The sequence below is a fragment of the Alosa alosa genome, chromosome 22 (genome assembly GCF_017589495.1).
Source record: "Alosa alosa isolate M-15738 ecotype Scorff River chromosome 22, AALO_Geno_1.1, whole genome shotgun sequence".
Lineage (NCBI taxonomy): Eukaryota > Metazoa > Chordata > Actinopteri > Clupeiformes > Clupeidae > Alosa > Alosa alosa.
In genome coordinates, this window is record NC_063210.1 from 24046192 (window position 1) to 24063390 (window position 17199).

At 44.9% G+C, this 17199-nt stretch overlaps 1 protein-coding gene across 1 annotated transcript; it reads right to left on the reverse strand.

The window, feature by feature from the left end:
- Positions 1-4678: 4678 nt before the first annotated feature.
- patl2 (PAT1 homolog 2) lies at positions 4679-14830 on the reverse strand. The gene is given in 20 exon segments (XM_048233258.1): positions 4679-5712; positions 6164-6304; positions 6586-6683; positions 6963-7103; positions 7362-7518; positions 7662-7801; positions 8321-8359; positions 8455-8552; positions 9607-9727; positions 10021-10156; positions 10448-10522; positions 10790-10893; positions 10896-10908; positions 11023-11093; positions 11298-11474; positions 12712-12765; positions 12872-12937; positions 13497-13810; positions 14139-14295; positions 14593-14830. Coding segments are annotated over 20 exon segments (2157 nt in total). The 5' UTR covers positions 14614-14830; the 3' UTR covers positions 4679-5678.
- Between the last annotated feature and the right edge of the window lie 2369 nt (positions 14831-17199).

Consider the following 17199-nt stretch of genomic DNA (forward strand, 5'->3'; position numbering starts at 1 on the left):
GATGCCATATAGACATAGAGACTGTTGTGGGTTTGGAGTGGAGAGACACAGAAAGATTCAAGGGAGCAGCACCAACTGTGCAACTCCAAGTGGAGTAGAAAAGTAGAAAGCGGAATGAGAACCACTACCACAAACGTTACGTGGTGTTCACTGCCACTTGTGTGCACGTCGTCCACGTGATGGAGGCCTCAGGTGCTGTTGACATGACATTTCAGTCTCTTTGTTTGTGACCCATGAGGAACGGCCTCTCCAGCCGCTCCCTACCCCTCTCACCCACGACCGCCATGGATGATGGGCACTTTGCGAACTGTGTCCCTCTACTCGCTCAGTCCCAGGCACCTGAAAGAAGTCAGTGTGGAACAGAACAGACCCCGGCCCGAGGCCATTTCCCCGAACCAAACCCTCGTCCGGCTTAGAGAGCAGACAGTTTGTTGACTCTCCTCTTCGTGCGGACACAAACCGTGTTATTCCTCCTCCTTCTCCTCCTCCTTCTCCTCCTCCTTCTCCTCCTCCGCCACCTTCACAAGGAACCAGCATTCCGATGCATCACATCCCTCCTCCTCATGTAGTGTTCCCCAGCTTCCTGTTTTGGGCTTCGGAATTTCACATGACGGTTCCGTGCAGTGCTAGTTCCAGAGAGGAGGATGTGGAGGTAGAGAAGGTGGCCACAGGTATGTCAGGAGACGGATTTGAGGGTTGGATTGGTTTCCTGTTTCTGTCCATTGAAAGTACCACTATAAAGTCCGGTGTATAGTCTGGTTCTCCATTTAAAAAAAAAGAAATATTGCTTTTTTTCTGGCCCTTTTCTGCACGATAGCCTCCCATTACATTTTATCTAGAGCAGCCGCACATTACATTTGATCTAGAACAGCCACACATCACATTTGGGAAGTGCTTTATTTAGAACAATTCTTTATCTAGAACAGCAACATGTTACATTTAAGAAGCGCTTTACCTAGATACCCAAAGTGCTTTGCACTGAAGGGGGAAAACCTAACGTCAGTCCACTAGGCACCAAAGAGTAGCACCCACGTGGGTGACACGCGGTAGAGCATTTTGCACCAGAACCCTCACTTCACACCAGCTTGAGCTGCAGGAGTGAAAGAGCCAATCAGTGAATTAGGCTGGGATGATGGAGGTGTGAAGGAGCCAATCAGTGAATAAGGCTGGGATGATGGAGGAGTGAAGGAGCCAATCAGTGAATTAGGCTGGAATGATGGGGTGGCCATCTCTTGTGGGTCATCTCTTATTTTCAATCAAACTACAAAATCGCTACACGTTGATCACAATAGATGATTGATTTGCACATGATTATGATTTATGCGAAATCAGTGATGTTAATGTTCCCTGATCCAAATAAGGGCTAATATGTCCTTACTCACTAAATAAGTCCTTACCTGTTCAGGTGATTGCATTACATTACGTTACATTAATACATTAGAACCAAAAAAGATGATCTTGGATCCCCAAGCTTTGGTAAATCAGAACAAAAGACGTCTCTGCCCCCCCCCCCCTTTCTTTTTCCCTCTCTTTCCCCCTTTTTCTCTCAAGCGACAGATCTACCTCTGAACACAAACAAACCATCTTGTGGGCCCCTACCGGTCAAGCGGACCGGAACGCTGTTTAGAACACGGTTTTGCTGGCGCAGGGAACACACAGTTACGGCCGTGTCAGATCAGATTAGAGGTCAGCTGCTGGAGTATGGGAGGCCTAGTGGGACAAAAAGGTTTCTCTCTTTCAGACGTTACACAAGAAGTGATCAACTGTTGAGGCCACATGTCTCTCAAAATAGTTTCCCAACTTTGTTCTAATTTTATTTTTTGCAAATATTACAATTGTGTAAGTAAAATAAATAAATAAATCCAACTTTGTTTCAGTTTTATTGAAAATATTTTATTGTTGCAAATATTGAAAGTGTGTAATATCATGTTATCATATTATTTCAAAAGCAGTCCCACTCTATTTTATGATCCTAAGATTGTATAGCATAGCCTACATAGAAACAGAAAATATAGAGATGGATTTTCAAGATCAAGTATTTTCTCAAAAGTCACTTCATAGATGTATTGTGCATTTTCTGTAGGGCTGAATCCTCTTTTCCCGTAACTTTGAACCATTTTACGATTAAGATTAAAACAACAAACAGCCAATATCTATTTGCTTACATGCAAGCACTCTCAGAAGGGTAGCAAATTGAGTAAACAGCAGCATTGAAAACCTTTGTTTGCTGTACTTACGAAAGTATTTGGTAAGAGTGTAATGCACATGATCTTAATTTAATTTAATTTAGTTTCACATCTGGTAATTAAGAGACTGTAAGTGAACTGAGAACGCCCAGAATTGGTCTGGTGTCAGCCAAGCTACATCGCAAGAAAATGGCCCTCCAAATATAAGACAAATTACTACAAATCTAAGCATACATCAAAAAAATGATAACATCAAAAAAATGATGTTACGAGAAAGCACAAGGTAAGTCTCTATAGCAAAAACACTAGATCTTAATTTCTAAAACTGATAGTTCCGGTCCTTGATTGTGATTGGCTGAATCGTGTTTGATGCCGTTGTAAAATGTAGCATAAACATACACCTTGACAGCATTTCGTTCTATATTACTGCGCTACCATAACTTGATACAAAAATGAAAGTAGCTGCGCTCGACGTTGCTTGGCAACCATTTAGATAGAGGAAATATATTTATTGGCGGAAGAACGATTATCTAGGAATAACTTGTTATATTTCTAGTTGCTATGCCTTTACTTTATGAAAACTTATTTATAGTAAGTATTTAGAAAAGCAACAAGCCCCGAGAGACCATAGATTACACTGACAACAGCTAAGGGGGGTTTTATTGCTTAAATTAACAACGGTTAGTTACTTTAGCAGTTTTGTGAAGTGTAGGTCTAGCCTAGAAATCGGCCTAGCGCCTAGCGGCTAGGGGCTAGCGCCAGGGCTAGTCTAGCAACTCTCTGTTGGCTTGTGAGCTCCAGAAATCGAAACTCAATCAGGCCAATGAAATCGTGTATAGAGTCGTTAGGTGGGCTTAACATAATGATTGATGGCAGAGTTGAAACGGTTTGGCTTGAATTCCCTGCTACTTGAAAATAAATAAGATGGATGTTGCTGTTGGCGAACAGTGTGACACGAGTTAAGCTTTTATTAAGTTGGCAAACGTTTGAACCAGCCAACTAGCTCCGCTGGTGGGAAACGCATGGGACTCATAGAGCTGCCGCTGTCCCATTGCGTGTAGAGGGAATTTGAAAGACAACTGATTATCCCGCCCCTCGGACTGAGCACTGCGAACGGTGAGTGCCCAGACCCAGATGTGGGTCTGGCTCGTCAGGCTAGTGTAGGTCATCAGTGCTGGTGGGTGAGCAGCAGGGTGGAGGGGTGGGCACGTGTGGCAGTCTGGCACAGGAGTGGAGTGGCTGACTGATGGCACCCTCTCAGTGCTGTTTGAGTTGGCATGAGATAAAGAGTCCGGTAAGCTCGTCTGTGTGTGTGTGTGTACGAGGGAGAGAGAGAGAGAGGGAATGTGTGTGTGTGTGCTGAGGTGGTTTGTGTGTGTGTGTGCGTGACAAGACCCTATTCATTATGATGTGTGTAAACCCAGAAGCAGACAGACCATTCAGCAGGTGCCAAAGCCCAGACGAGACAGCACAACCCTATACAGCCTGGGACACAGACTGCAGCAGAGCCCAATACAGCCTGGGACACAGACAACAGGAGAGCCCTATACAGCCTGGGACACAGACTGCAGCAGAGCCCAATACAGCCTGGGACACAGACAACAGGAAAGCCCTATACAGCCTGGGGGACACAGACAACAGGAAAGCCCTATACAGCCTGGGACACCATGGGTGTTACTGTGTCTTCAAAATTGGGGTGCGACTGCCGTTCCTTTCGTTTCCAGAATCCATTATATTAATAACCTTAATTCTTTATTCAGTGATTAGCAAGCTACCACCAGAAACCAACAATCATGCAAGACCTGTGTGTGCAGTCTTCCGTGCGTAGGAAAACTACGCGCATGTCGTAGATTTGTTTTTAGTACTTTCTATCTGCATTCCTTGCCTTTTTTTAGATTTGTACATGCGTACGCACACACACACACACACACACACCAGTCAGAGCACCACCACAGCTTACTGACCATGATCCCCTTCAGTTTCAATTTCTACAGTGATTTAGAATTCACCGGGCCCCAAGTTCAGTGGCGAGATCCTGTAGGTAGTGGGAAGCTACGCCAAGGCTGGGACTCTGAAATGGGCAAGACTTGTCTGGTGAAGTGAAATTGAATAAACAAAATCACATGCAACCAGTAGCAAATTCTCATCTAACCAGGGTTGTGCACAATTCGAATTGCAATTCTGCTTCCTGTTTGCTACCTCAATTGAAATGCAAGAGAAATTCAAGAATTGAATTGGAATTTAAGAGCTAGTTAGTTAACTTCAGCCTGCCTGCCCACTGTGTGCATCAGGACACAGTCACTACGGCCAGTGTGCATACACAGTCGGCAAACTACGCTGTCAAACTCGCACCCTTCAAGTTAGACCCATTATAGAGAAGTCAAAAGAATGAGTGCATCAAAAATAAAATTGAAGAGTGAGATGAGGGGCTCTTTAGAGGACTAGAAACGGTCAACTTCTCAATAAGAAAAGGCTCAAAGACAGGCTTTTATGATTTTTTTATTAGTTTTATACTGCAAGTGCTATACAACATAGGGGTGCAAACAATCATCTGTTTCCTGTTAAACCAAATAGGGAAATAACTTAGTTAAAAAAAGATGAAATATTTGTAAACACATTTGACTACATTTAACAATATTCTCCTTTTAAGAGATAACCCAAATCTGTTGATATTTTATAAATCACATTTTAAGTCTAAATCAGACAATATTACAAACGGAGCAATATTATTAATATTTACTGAACCAATTTACTTGCTCTGTGGAATTCTAAAGTCAACATTTCCCAATGCAAGTTGCAATATGAACAAAGTCATACTTAAGAACTAGAGCAACTTAATGCTTACAGCTAAAATAGCAGAGGCCAAAAGAAAGATTGAAAAGAGAGGATGTCATTTTTCCCCCATGAGTGTCAATCATGAATGAACAGATTACAAAGAATCCCACTACGACTAGCGCCCCCAGCAGGACACTGTGGGTAGGGCACGCGAAGACCTTCCAGTCTATGGACTCAAACAAAACCTCCACACAGCAAGCACACCAACAGATTCAGCCAAGCTTGGTTAGATTAAGAGATCAGCTCAACAGCTAGACAAATGTAGCCTAGCATCCAAAGCCTGAAGGCTTCAATACATATTTACAAGGAAACAGATTTCAAAAACAAAGAAAACAGAAAAGGGGAGAGTGGAAACGTGAAGGAGTAAGGTGTAAAGAATTTAAAGAAAAACAAAAAGACAGGGGATAATGTAGACAGGCCAGAAATCATCTCAGAATGACACGTCACTTCGACATCTGACCCATCCGTTTTCACATCCGATAACACACAGATGTCACATACTCATAAACATTAATTAATTATACATAAATAATTGACACAAATTGATACATGTATACACATGCAAGGCCGTATGCTCGCCTCCAGATGGCCGGCAGGTGTGCAACGCGCTGGACACACCTGACCACACAGCAGCAGTAGCTTCCAGTGCTCGCCACTCTACGACACCACGGCCAGGTAACCAGAGGCGGACCTACAGGTGAGTCACCACAGGTGTATTAACGTCAGCACATATACCTATTGACAATTGCCTGGAGTTGAAGCTGATTAAGGTAAAGGTTTAAGAGATACAGTAAAAACAATGGCAAGAGCTACATGGAGGCCTCTCGACTGCTCACCACTTTGAGGAATTTGGCAGTGAAGACTAATAGCTGTTGTAACATTGGGGGTCTCTAATGTAAAGGGTGGGCAATGTGCAAAGTCTAAAGTCTAAATAAAGCTGTAATAATCTGCTGCAGCTCAACCTTGTTGCTGGAAGTTACAGCCTACGGGGACTATTTTCAGGCATTGTGCTGCTGCGTCTATGGTACGTTCGCAACGTTCCTTGATTACACCGGAATGAGAGTATAGTCATGTCAAAATCAGCCTAGAAAATCACCACGTTTCATTTTCCGTTAGTCTTTTTTACACTTTAGTGAACTCACTCGATGTTGCTCTTGAGCTGGTGGACAGTGCGCTTGTCCAGGTAGCGGCAGAAGAGCGTCAGCAGGTTGGAGGGCAGGAAGAGTGGCTCCACCAAGGAGGCCTTGGACAGCTGCTGGGCCACCTGGAAGACTGTGTCCGTCCTGCAGAGCACAGTCAATAAAATGCCATGTTCTAGATTGGAGATCCATTTTACTTAAAACACTTGGTATTTATTATTTGTTTGCACACACACACGATTGAATATGTATTTTATTTAAGAAGCCACACTCCTGCTCTTCCTAACCCCTGACCTCCAGATAGCAATCCAGGCAACAACAACTTTCACGGGATCTGAAGCGTTCATGCTGGGCCCCTCTAACTCACTGCCACCCCCTAGTGGCTCCCAAGTGAAAGTCCCACAGTGAACAGAGGGCTGTCCTACCAGGTCTCAAAGTCTCCTATGTTAGGCTCCATGGGAACGTTGGAGGACAGCAGTCTCTCACCCTGAGAGAGCAGAGCATAGAGCAGCGACAGGCCAAACTAGAAAGCAGCAAAATTACAGAAAAATAACACATAAAACCATTAGCCTGGGTGGACGCAGACAAATCTCAGTGTGCATTTGAATTTGCTCCTTGGAAATCTTTCAAGTGCACCAAGAACGTCCAGACCAATTCTCAAATTGAGAATGTGTCTGGGGGTTAGCGAGGCTATCAACCTGTACAACTATGCATGCATCACATGCATCAAACTCTGCATTCAAAAATTAAACGCTTTCCAGTCGCTCTTCAGTACAGCATGGCGGAGGGAGAATCTCCAGACCTCATTTTGACAGGCGAGTGTGAGGATCGTCTCATTGGTCTCGGGCACTGTGACCGTGAACTCCTTCAGGACCCCAACCAGCTGGCTGAAGGACAGGGCACTGACCACGTCTCGAAGAGGGGCGTACAAAACTGGCAGGGCCTGAGGGGGTAAAAAGAAAATTTTCTTTTCTCCATGAAACTGAGGTGCAGTGCACTACTATGATATTGACCACAAGTACTCTCTGAGAAGATTCCATTCAAAATCCAGCACTGCCTCGCCTCTCACACCCCCCCCATTTACTATTTTTATCAACATAACTGAGTGTAAGAGAGTAAGTTGGTAATTAAGATCTTGCTCAATTAAGTCATTACAACACAGCTTGCTCAGATCTTGCTCTGCACACGCACGCACACACACCTCATCAAGGTCTTTGCTAATCAGCATGGGCAGGTGTGTGGTCACCATGGTGAGGACGTGCAGCGCGGCATCATGGGAGAGGAAGGGCAGGAGGCGGGCCAAGAGTCGCTTGCCCTTGGAGACCAGCAGGCAAGGAAGGAACTCCTCATTGGACTCCCTACACACACACCAGAGTTAATCAGCCAGGAAATCACCTGTATGTGTCACTCAAATGCTTTTTGAAAGTGAGTGAGTGTGAAAGAGAGAGAGACAGACACACAGATGAGAGAGACCAAAAGAGAGCGTTAGCCACAGACTTACTGGGGGTTTGTGTGACGGATTTGAGAGTAGACCTGCTCCACCTTCCTCTGCATGTCCTGCAGCAGCTGCTGCTTCTCCTCCACACTCACATACACCTTCCTCCTGGCAGCCTCCTCCACCTCCAACAGTGCACTAAACAGCTGCAGCAGGGTGGAGACGACAGGACAACCAGCAGTTTACTCCACCCAGGTTTTGTGTACCGTGCCTTTTCGTCTGTTTGTTTATGTGTCTGTTGTGTGCCGGATTACACAAAAACGATCAGCTGGATTTTACATGAGAGCATGGGACAAGGAAGACTCTGAAGACGACGCATGGGCGTCGAAACGTTAGTCGGTTTGCACTAGGCTAATAAAAATAAAAATCACTTGAGTGAAAGCGTTGAGTGCTCCGGTCCTGCTCCTTGGCTCCTGTTAGACCTTGGATCTCCCCTTTTGACAAGGGAGACCCCGTTCATGCAAACTGACCATATTTACATGTTTACAAACAGACCATATTTACATATTTACACTATTGTTTTTGCATCAGAGGCCACTTTGGGTTCTAGGAGTCTGCGGTCTTACTTGCACTGCCTCATTCAGCTAGTTTTTGCTAGAGGGCTGAGGAGAAATACACTTTAATCCGAGTAATGAACACAATGCAAGTCAATGACGTTTGTTTACCTTCTCTATGTGCACCTCTAGCCTTGGGTGTCTGCCGTCCTTCAGAAGGAAAGAAACAGTCAGAAAACACAGGACAGACAGGCAGGGAGACAAACACACACTCTCCTCCCACACCACACACACTACCCCCTCACCTCATCAGGGCTGTGTCCGCGAATAGTATCGATCGCTCGCCTCGGGGAGAAACACGTCGACACGGCAACCTGCCCCAGCGACCCTTCGATGTGGACCACTGAAACATGGACAGACATCAGTCATCCTCTGCCCGCCGGCCATCTAAAGGGACGTTCACACCAATAACCACAACTGAAAGTAATCCCGACGACATTGTTCTTCATGTCATTATAGTTTGTGTGTGTGGACGCGGTCATTCACATTGCCGTTCTCTTTATGGTCATCGTTCTCTTTATGGTCATCGTTGGTGTGAATGGTCCTTGAGGCATGGAACATGTTTTCAGCGGACTCTTGTCCATAAACCATTAGTTCACTTGAAAATATTGATTACGTATTTACATTAAGGCACCATTTGTACAAACACAACGGCCCTGAAATAATGTTCAAAGAACGTTCACTAAAGAACCTGAGTATAGACATCAATTTAGCCTTCCAGCCTACAATGTGCCTCTAGGCAACACTTTAACCCCTTCAGGCCCTTCACACCAGGAGCGATAAGGCAAGTCTCTCCCAATTCACCTTATTCACCCAGCGAGCAGAATTAGGCTAAAGGGTACACTTGCCATTACACATCAGTCCAGCAGATGGTAGAGGTAATGCACATTAAGTTCATTGAAAAAGAAGGGTTCGCTGGCCTGTTCTTCTTCAGTGAGTTTTTTTTTGGCAGTTTGCAAACGGAATGCATTACCACCATCTGCTGGACTGAGGTGTAATGGCAAGTGTACCCTGTAGCCTCGTTCTGACCGCCAGGTGAATAAGGCGAATATTGATGAATGTAATGTCTGAAATTTGATTGATTCCAGTGGTCAGCTTTTTATCACTCTTAAACATGCTCTGAAAGGGATCGCCAACGAGATCATTCTTCACGTGTTCATTGTTACAGCACGCATTGTGGATATTATGCCAACTTGAGCAATACATGAAACATGCTTTTGCCGTTACTGTTAACGTTCCTGGTGTGAACAGTAAACAAATAAAAGGTCACTAAAGACTTTACAGTGGAACAGACACCATTACAAGGGGAAAAAGAGGCTTGAGAGGAGTACTGAAATGCAGCAGCCGAAGGAAGAAATCGGGCGGAGACTGGCTGTTGGTCTGAGAGGACAAGAGACCTGGCGTGTAGTACTCGGTCTTGGTGACGTAGGGCGTGGTGAGTTTGGGGGTCTCCCTCTTTGCCCAATCGCCCCTCTTCTCCTCCTCAGCCAACTTGGCCTCCATCCTCTTATAGTACTCCTGACAGGGGCGGGCAGAGAGAGAGAGAGAGAGAGAGAGAGAGAGAGAGAGAGAGAGAGAGAGAGAGAGAGAGAGAGAGAGAGAGAGAGAGAGAGAGAGAGAGAGAGAGAGCACAGATTCCTTAAAGTGTGAATGCGCACGCGGTGTGCGTGCGTGCATGTGTGTAGCTGACAGTTGTACAATTTGATTCATAAGTGCTTGTTACACCTGATTGCAGTCGTCATGGATTCTCATGCCTGTGTGTGTATATATATGTATATGCGTGTGTGCGTGTATGCACTGTGTGCCTTTACTTGATAGTAGTAGTCGTCCAGATGAGGATTTTCACTTTGCAGCTGGATCATCTGTAGTCGGATGATCCACTCCTTCTCCTTGTCCGACATAAGCTCAGCGTACGGATCCCACCGCTCCGGTTTCCTGTATGTAGAACTAACACACACACACACACGATTAACTAACTCAAGGGCAGAGATGTGACTAGGCTGGGATCTCAGAGGCACAGGGGTTCTAAACCACAGAGGTATTCTGTAGAAGTGGAAAGGGGTGAGGATGCGCCACCACTGCTTCCCTGGATGAGGAAGTCAGGTGTCCTGTGAGGGTCTTTTGTACATGCCCAGAGTAAAGTCACATCATCTCTGGCCATCATCTTGCTCTAGTGAAGTGTGAAACGTGTGTGTGTGTGTGTGCCGATGCTTCATTTTGCTGTGTTGTGCCAGTCACCTGTGTGGTTTGGGCGGTCTCTGGCTGAGCAGACGTTTGTGCTGGGGATGAAGCTGTATCACAGATCCTGGGAATCTATGGGTAAGGTCAAAGGTCAGAGGGGCCAGCTGTCAAATTTGCACGTGACCAGAAACAAGAAATTGACCCCGCCCCCCCCACAGAGATTAGGACGACTAACTGGATTGTAGATGAATTGGGAAGGCAGTTTACTAAATAAATAAATAAATAAATAAATAAAATGATGTCTATATGCAACCTATAAAGTCAAAACGCTGAAAGAATTTCCATTAAGGCTTCCGTTTAGGTGTGACACATGAACCAACGAAGAGTGGATGAACAGACCTGAACCGCTGAAGCGCATTGGCTGATGGGCTATAGAAGGGGGCGGGTCTTGGAGAGAGGGGACCGAATCGGGGCTGTGCCATCTTTGGAGTCATTGGCTGAGGAGATGTGAGGCAGGACTGATATACAGCGATAGGAGAGTCAAGGTCAAAGTTCAAGGTCAAAGACATAAACAAAGGTCATAGACAAATATCACTACACAAATGACAAGGAGACTGCATGAAGGGGGTCACCTGGTTAAACTGCTGCCGGGGTTTAGCAGTTGCCGTGGGCGCAGTGGTGAGCGAGGTACCATGGGATGCATCTACACACACACACACACGATAATCATAAACAAACCATCTTCTCAGGGAACATTAAAGGAGAAGAAATTTACAATAGGAGAAATTCACAATAATAGAATTAGAATAAAAGACGCATATTTCACTGAGGAGCTCAAAGTGCCCGTCTCAGCCCTACCTGGGCATTACATACCTGAGAGTACCAGCCCTACCTGGGCATTACATACCTGAGAGTACCAGCCCTGAGGGAGGGGCCGGACGGGCGGACACTCCCTCACCAGGCCCCGCCTGCCTCGGAAGGAAGTGGGCATGTAGGGGCGGGACTTAGACAGGAAGTTAGGGTAGGTGGGCATGCGAGGGCCATAGGCAGGCCTGTCAATCACACGAAGGATGGCTTCATCCTGCTAAAGGAAGAAACACAGGACAGAATCAGTGTATGGGGGTAGTAAATTATACTGTACACAGAATCTTGAGAACTTTAATCACTCAGGGGCTATAGAAATTAAATAGGATATAATATGAAAATGAAAGGAACAAGAGTGATGGATGGCAATGTGAGTGAGTGGCTTCATTTGCCATTTGCAGTGGATCAGGAGGTGAAGTGGGGCAAAAGTGTGTTTATGAGGTGTGTGTGTCCTGTGCTTTCAACTGTTTATTTCCTTCTGACGGATGCCAGACACCCAAGGCTAGAGGGTCACAGAGACGGGGTGGGGGTGGGTGTCAGGATTTGGAGGGTTAGCTTCAGCCAATTAGCATGGCATTTGCCGACAATTTTGAAAACATGTCGTTAAATGGTTGCCACTTCCGGCACCAGTTTTTCCATACTGATGGTAGATGACAGCTCATGCACGAGTTTAGTGTTGGGCACCAGCGTCCATGCTGGCTAAGCATTTCTAGGCGACAAATAAAACGACTGCCTACCCTCCTGTTCCGTTTGTTTACGTTCACTAGTTTTGTGTTCCCGGTCAAAAATGACCACTGCATTCTAAATCCATAGCAACACTGTTGTGATGGACCTTTGTATCAAATTGCGTTCTATTGGATATTACCAGTTGTGACCTTCCATTTGCCATTTGTGGCCTGCAGGCTTCATTGACCTGAGCTCATGCAAGTCAGAAAGGGGAAGATTGTATTGGGGAAAGGTTCCAGTGGGGGTTGGCATAGAAGCAAAGAGGGGGAGGGAGGGGGTGGGGGGGGGTGAATGTACAGAAGCACAGATACAGTCCATCTGATCAACGGGTATGTTCCTGGACACAATTTCATACACTGACCATTTTCTCTCCCATTCATTTCTAATGCCAGTCATTATTGACCAGGAACACAATGGGTGTTCTAAAGTTAAATAAAACACCCAAATTGTCAGAATAAATGAACAACTTTGAGAGAAAAGAATTGTCAATCGGACAAATTTGACTCAACACAACAGGAGGGTTAAGCTACGGACACTTGACTTAATGCCTACATGGTTTGGGTTGTATTATACCAGGCTTTGTGGTAAATAAAATACAAAAGCAATTGTTGTCATATTAGGTTACTGTTATTTGCTTTGTGTGTGGGTTGGCAAGGTAACTGACACTGAAATGAATTTGCTCCTATAACGAGGGTAGGTGAAGCACGTTCCCCAACAACACACAAACAGACCTGCAGGATGGGCTTTGGTAGGGGTCCTCTGAAGCCTTGGTTTGGTGGTACCCACTGTGCAAAAACAGGCACAAAATTAAAACCAAAATACATACGCAGAGGACTTGGCAGTTTGGAATGGCAATACGCTGTGCAGATGGACAGGAGAGCGCACACTTACTGAATGAGAGTTCTCTTGTTCCCAATATGACGTGCGAGAGCAATCCACTATGGCACTGTCCAGGCTCTGGAGAAGGAGGGAGAGAGAGGGAGGGAGCGAGAGAGGACTGAGGAATACGTATAAAAATTACACAAGTATATAGATGGGAACAGCATGGAATATTTACATTACTGGACTCTTCACCCTAAAGAGGTGTAAACCAGTGGTGTAGTCTACCAGTGGTGTAGTCTAGTTAGCTGTAGTGGGTATACAGTGGTGTAGTGGGTATACTGTGGTGTAGTCTAGTTAGCTGTAGTGGGTATACAGTGGGGTAGTCTAGTTAGCTGTAGTGGGTATGCTGTGGGGTAGTCTAGTTAGCTGTAGTGGGTATACTGTGGTGTAGTCTAGTTAGCTGTAGTGGCTATACTGTGATCAACCCCAAATGTCAATACGTACCGTTGCCTATTTTAAGAGGGTATACTGACATAGTGATGCTTTGTAAGTGGGTATACTGACATGGTGATGCTTTGTAAGAGGGTATACCGTGATGTAGACTACACCACTGGTGTAAACAGTGACCAACTGTTCGGGGGTCCTGTTCAGTACAGGGGGCAGTTTTAAGAACACCGTTCGGCCCTGTTCTCACCTTAAGGCTGGGGCGCAGCCTGATGCTCTTCAGCACTGCGGGGTCTTCGAACATCTGCCCCCGACCACCCCTCTGACAGCGGCCCCACAACACCCCGGCGGGGGAGCGGGGCTGGACGCGGGGCTGAAGACGGGGCTGGAGACGGGGCACGGGGGGCTGGGTGTACGGGGGGCGCACCAGGGGAGCTGGGGATGGGGACGGAGGAGGAGGAGGAGGGGAGGAGGAGGAGGGCTGGGGAGGTGGCGTTTCCGCAGGGACAGGGGCGCCATCGTCGATCGATCTGCCGAGAATGTCACCCCCCTCCAGCTCTGCGTCTGCAATGGGAGGGACAACCGAGGCTTTAGGAGAACTATAGGAGAACTATGGAAACGAATAGGATATACATGAGGAGGCTCAGACAAGCACTAGAAGAAAAATGCAATCACGTGAAGCTAACTGAAGTGATGAACACCCCAAAAAAAAAAAAACAACAACTATAGTGCAGGTAAAGTGTAGGGTAACATTTCAGCTGATCTGAGGTGGAAATCTAAAACGCCATGCATCCACAAAAGTTAAGCCAGCTACACCAAAAGCACGCCTAGTGTCTGGAGCACACGTTATTAAACATGAGTCGCATTGTATTTTTTAATTATTTTAAGTCACCTGCTCCAAAAGTTTCTTCGTTGTAGAGATCAATTGACTCGTCTTCCTCAACCATCTCTTGCAGGAGGCCAGAATCTTCCATCGCGTCCGACTCTCCATCGCTCCATTGGCCGCCACTCTCTGGCCATGCGGCGTCAGGGACGGGAGCCTCTGTTTCCTTGGCGTTGAAGCATCAGTTTTATAAATAACAAACATGCAAAAAAAATCCCTAGATCTACAGTACAGGTTTCTGTGCACCATATGCTAAAACATTGCAATGAATCACGAACGATTAGGCCTATTATTTCCGACTGGTTGTTGTCGGTCAAGTTAACTTTAGTAACACGTTTTCACAGAGCATAATTGAACTTGACAAACACTTAGAGGCGATCACATGCCAATTAGGCTACCGGGTTCTAGTTTCACAACTAGGTAAGTAGCCTACTTTTGAGTTGAAGGGAAAGGCAATACTTACAGGCTGTTCTGTATCACTCATTGAGGAAACTGATGATTAAGTTTAGCTTGGTTCGTCACGTTGCTTACACGTTTAGCGTCGTCGTTTGTTCCGATCTGACATATTTGTGAACTCATTAGCGTATTTAAATTAGCACACCTGCGGAACGGGCGGGGTCAGACCACTATAGCTTTTCATCAAACCTGAATGGCAAACATCACCATGGTCCAACAGGCTTGTTTGAAATATCTTCACATAGTCCATTTAACTTATAATATATTTTTGTGTGCAGTAGCCTAATTGTATATGCCATTAATAATTCATTTATAATTTTATTATTCTGATGACAAAATCTTAAATAGCCTACATTAACAAAACATGCAAAGGCTAAGCTTCAGCTACCCTTAAAGTAAAGTGTCATGCTGAATCCGAGTCATTTATTCACAGTTGTAAATTAGTGAAAAGCAAAAACCAATAACTATGCTAAAACATAACAAAACAGATTACTTGTAAATCCAAAAATTAATACCTAACTTTTTATTAGTAGCCTAATATTAATTTTCCTTAAGTAGGCTACTTTTTTATTCCCTTCTTACTTACTTTAATTTGTTATCTGTACTGGATAAATAATATGTTTGCATGTTGATGCAAATTGTTCTTGTTGAATTAAGTTCAATAACGCATTGGGGAAAAAAAGAAAGAAATATCTTCACATAGCCCACGCCACACGTTTATCTTCACAAAGCCCACGCCACACGTTTATCTTCACATAGCCCACGCCACACGTTTATCTTCACAAAGCCCACGCCACACATTTTGAGTGAGAACTTGTTTATTGTCATCCTTTGTGTTGCTGCGTGACACTATGAAGATGAATGAGATAATTCTTTATATTAAAATCGATTGGCATAGGTAAACATTTCTGACAAATCTTTGGCACCATACAAACAAAACAATACAGACATTGTCTGCAAAATAGCAATGAAAAAGTAACAGTTCACACTCATCATGTAATACAATAGGATATATTTAGCAATAGCAGTGACATTTATATATTGCGGTAAAAAAAGCAAATATATTAAATGGGATTACAAATGCATAAAATCATTCATTCAGAACATTTTCGAATCCTTCCTTTCAATTTTTGGATAATTATTATAAGCAGGAACATTTAGAAAGTAGTGTGAGTGTGTCTGTGTGTGTGTGTGTGTGTGTGTGACTGAGTTATCAAAATGACCATAACACTGATTTGAGCTTCTCTTCTCATTTAACAACATTTACCGTGTGGTCAAGTGCAATAAGAGGGAAGATAACACTCAGAAATACCATGGAAACCTCTCCAGGACGCTGCAGAGAGATCTGTGCTACAATCCTCACAGCACAGCAGGGCAGCACTGGATCAGACACCCAGGCAGGTGTGAATCGAACCGGATCAGGAGGGGTATTCCAACTCCAAGTACGTGCTTTAGTGACAAACCTGGGTAAGTTGTAAATGGCAAACATCCTAATGGAAGAGCTGTATGGCTTCATTCTCCTAACAAAACAATACCATAGGGCTCTTGTTGTAGGAGGTTTATCACTTACACCAAGTTAACTTAGATAGATAGATATACTTTATTGATCCCTAGGGGAAATTCAACTTACCCAGGTTTCTCTGTCACTAAACCACATATTTGGAACACCCCACAGATCCACATCTGAGTCCAATCAGAATCATGTCAGGTCAGACCCAGATCAGATCTGGGCCCAACCAGTACCGGACCAGAGGCTCAGAACTCTGAATTCTAGCCATTGGGCCATTCGTCTTATTCACACGGCGGCCATTGTAAAACCAAAGCGAGGCTATGGTACACAAACCAAAACGAGGCTATGGTACACAACCCAGCAAATAAGGCGAATAGTCAGCAGTATCCTTTTTGTTTCCCTTTTCAGATTGTTTGATGACGAGGTTAAACTGCTATCGATTAAAAACATCAATGAGTTACCCACAGGATATAAAAATGACAGCATGATTTGGCATCTTCCCTGTATAAGTGCTGCCACTGTGATTATGAATGGCTCTCTAACTGTTGGGGCAGCTTCAAGAACCAATTGGAATGCTTCATGGAATGCTTCTTCAAGGCCATTAATAATTTAGCTTTGGATAAATCTGTTATCTGTGATTGTCTTCTGGTTTCTCTCACAGTTCTGATAACGCCAGAGCTTCTGAGAGACTGTCTATCATTATAAAAAAAGACACAGAAAATCTGTGAAAAGAGTGAAGTGAAAGAAGATGAAGGAGGCAGAGACTGAACTCTGAGATGGAGAGCTTAGGAAAGAAAACAGAGGCTTTTATTTCTTCCCTTGTTCTTTCTTTCTTTCTTTCTCATTCAGCTCTGGTTAGCATCTCCAGTCCAGGCTTCTCCACCCGTTACCTGAGCTCTCCCCACCTCTTCCTCTCCCTCTCCTCCTCCATCAGTAGAATCCCTTCTCTTCCTCTCCTCCTCCATCAGTAGAATCCTTCCTCTCCCTCTCCTCCTCCATCAGTAGAATCCTTCCTCTCCCTCTCCTCCTCCATCAGTAGAATCCTTCCTCTCCCTCTCCTCCTCCCTTTCCTGTTCCCTTTGCCCTCTCTGCTCCTTTCCTCTC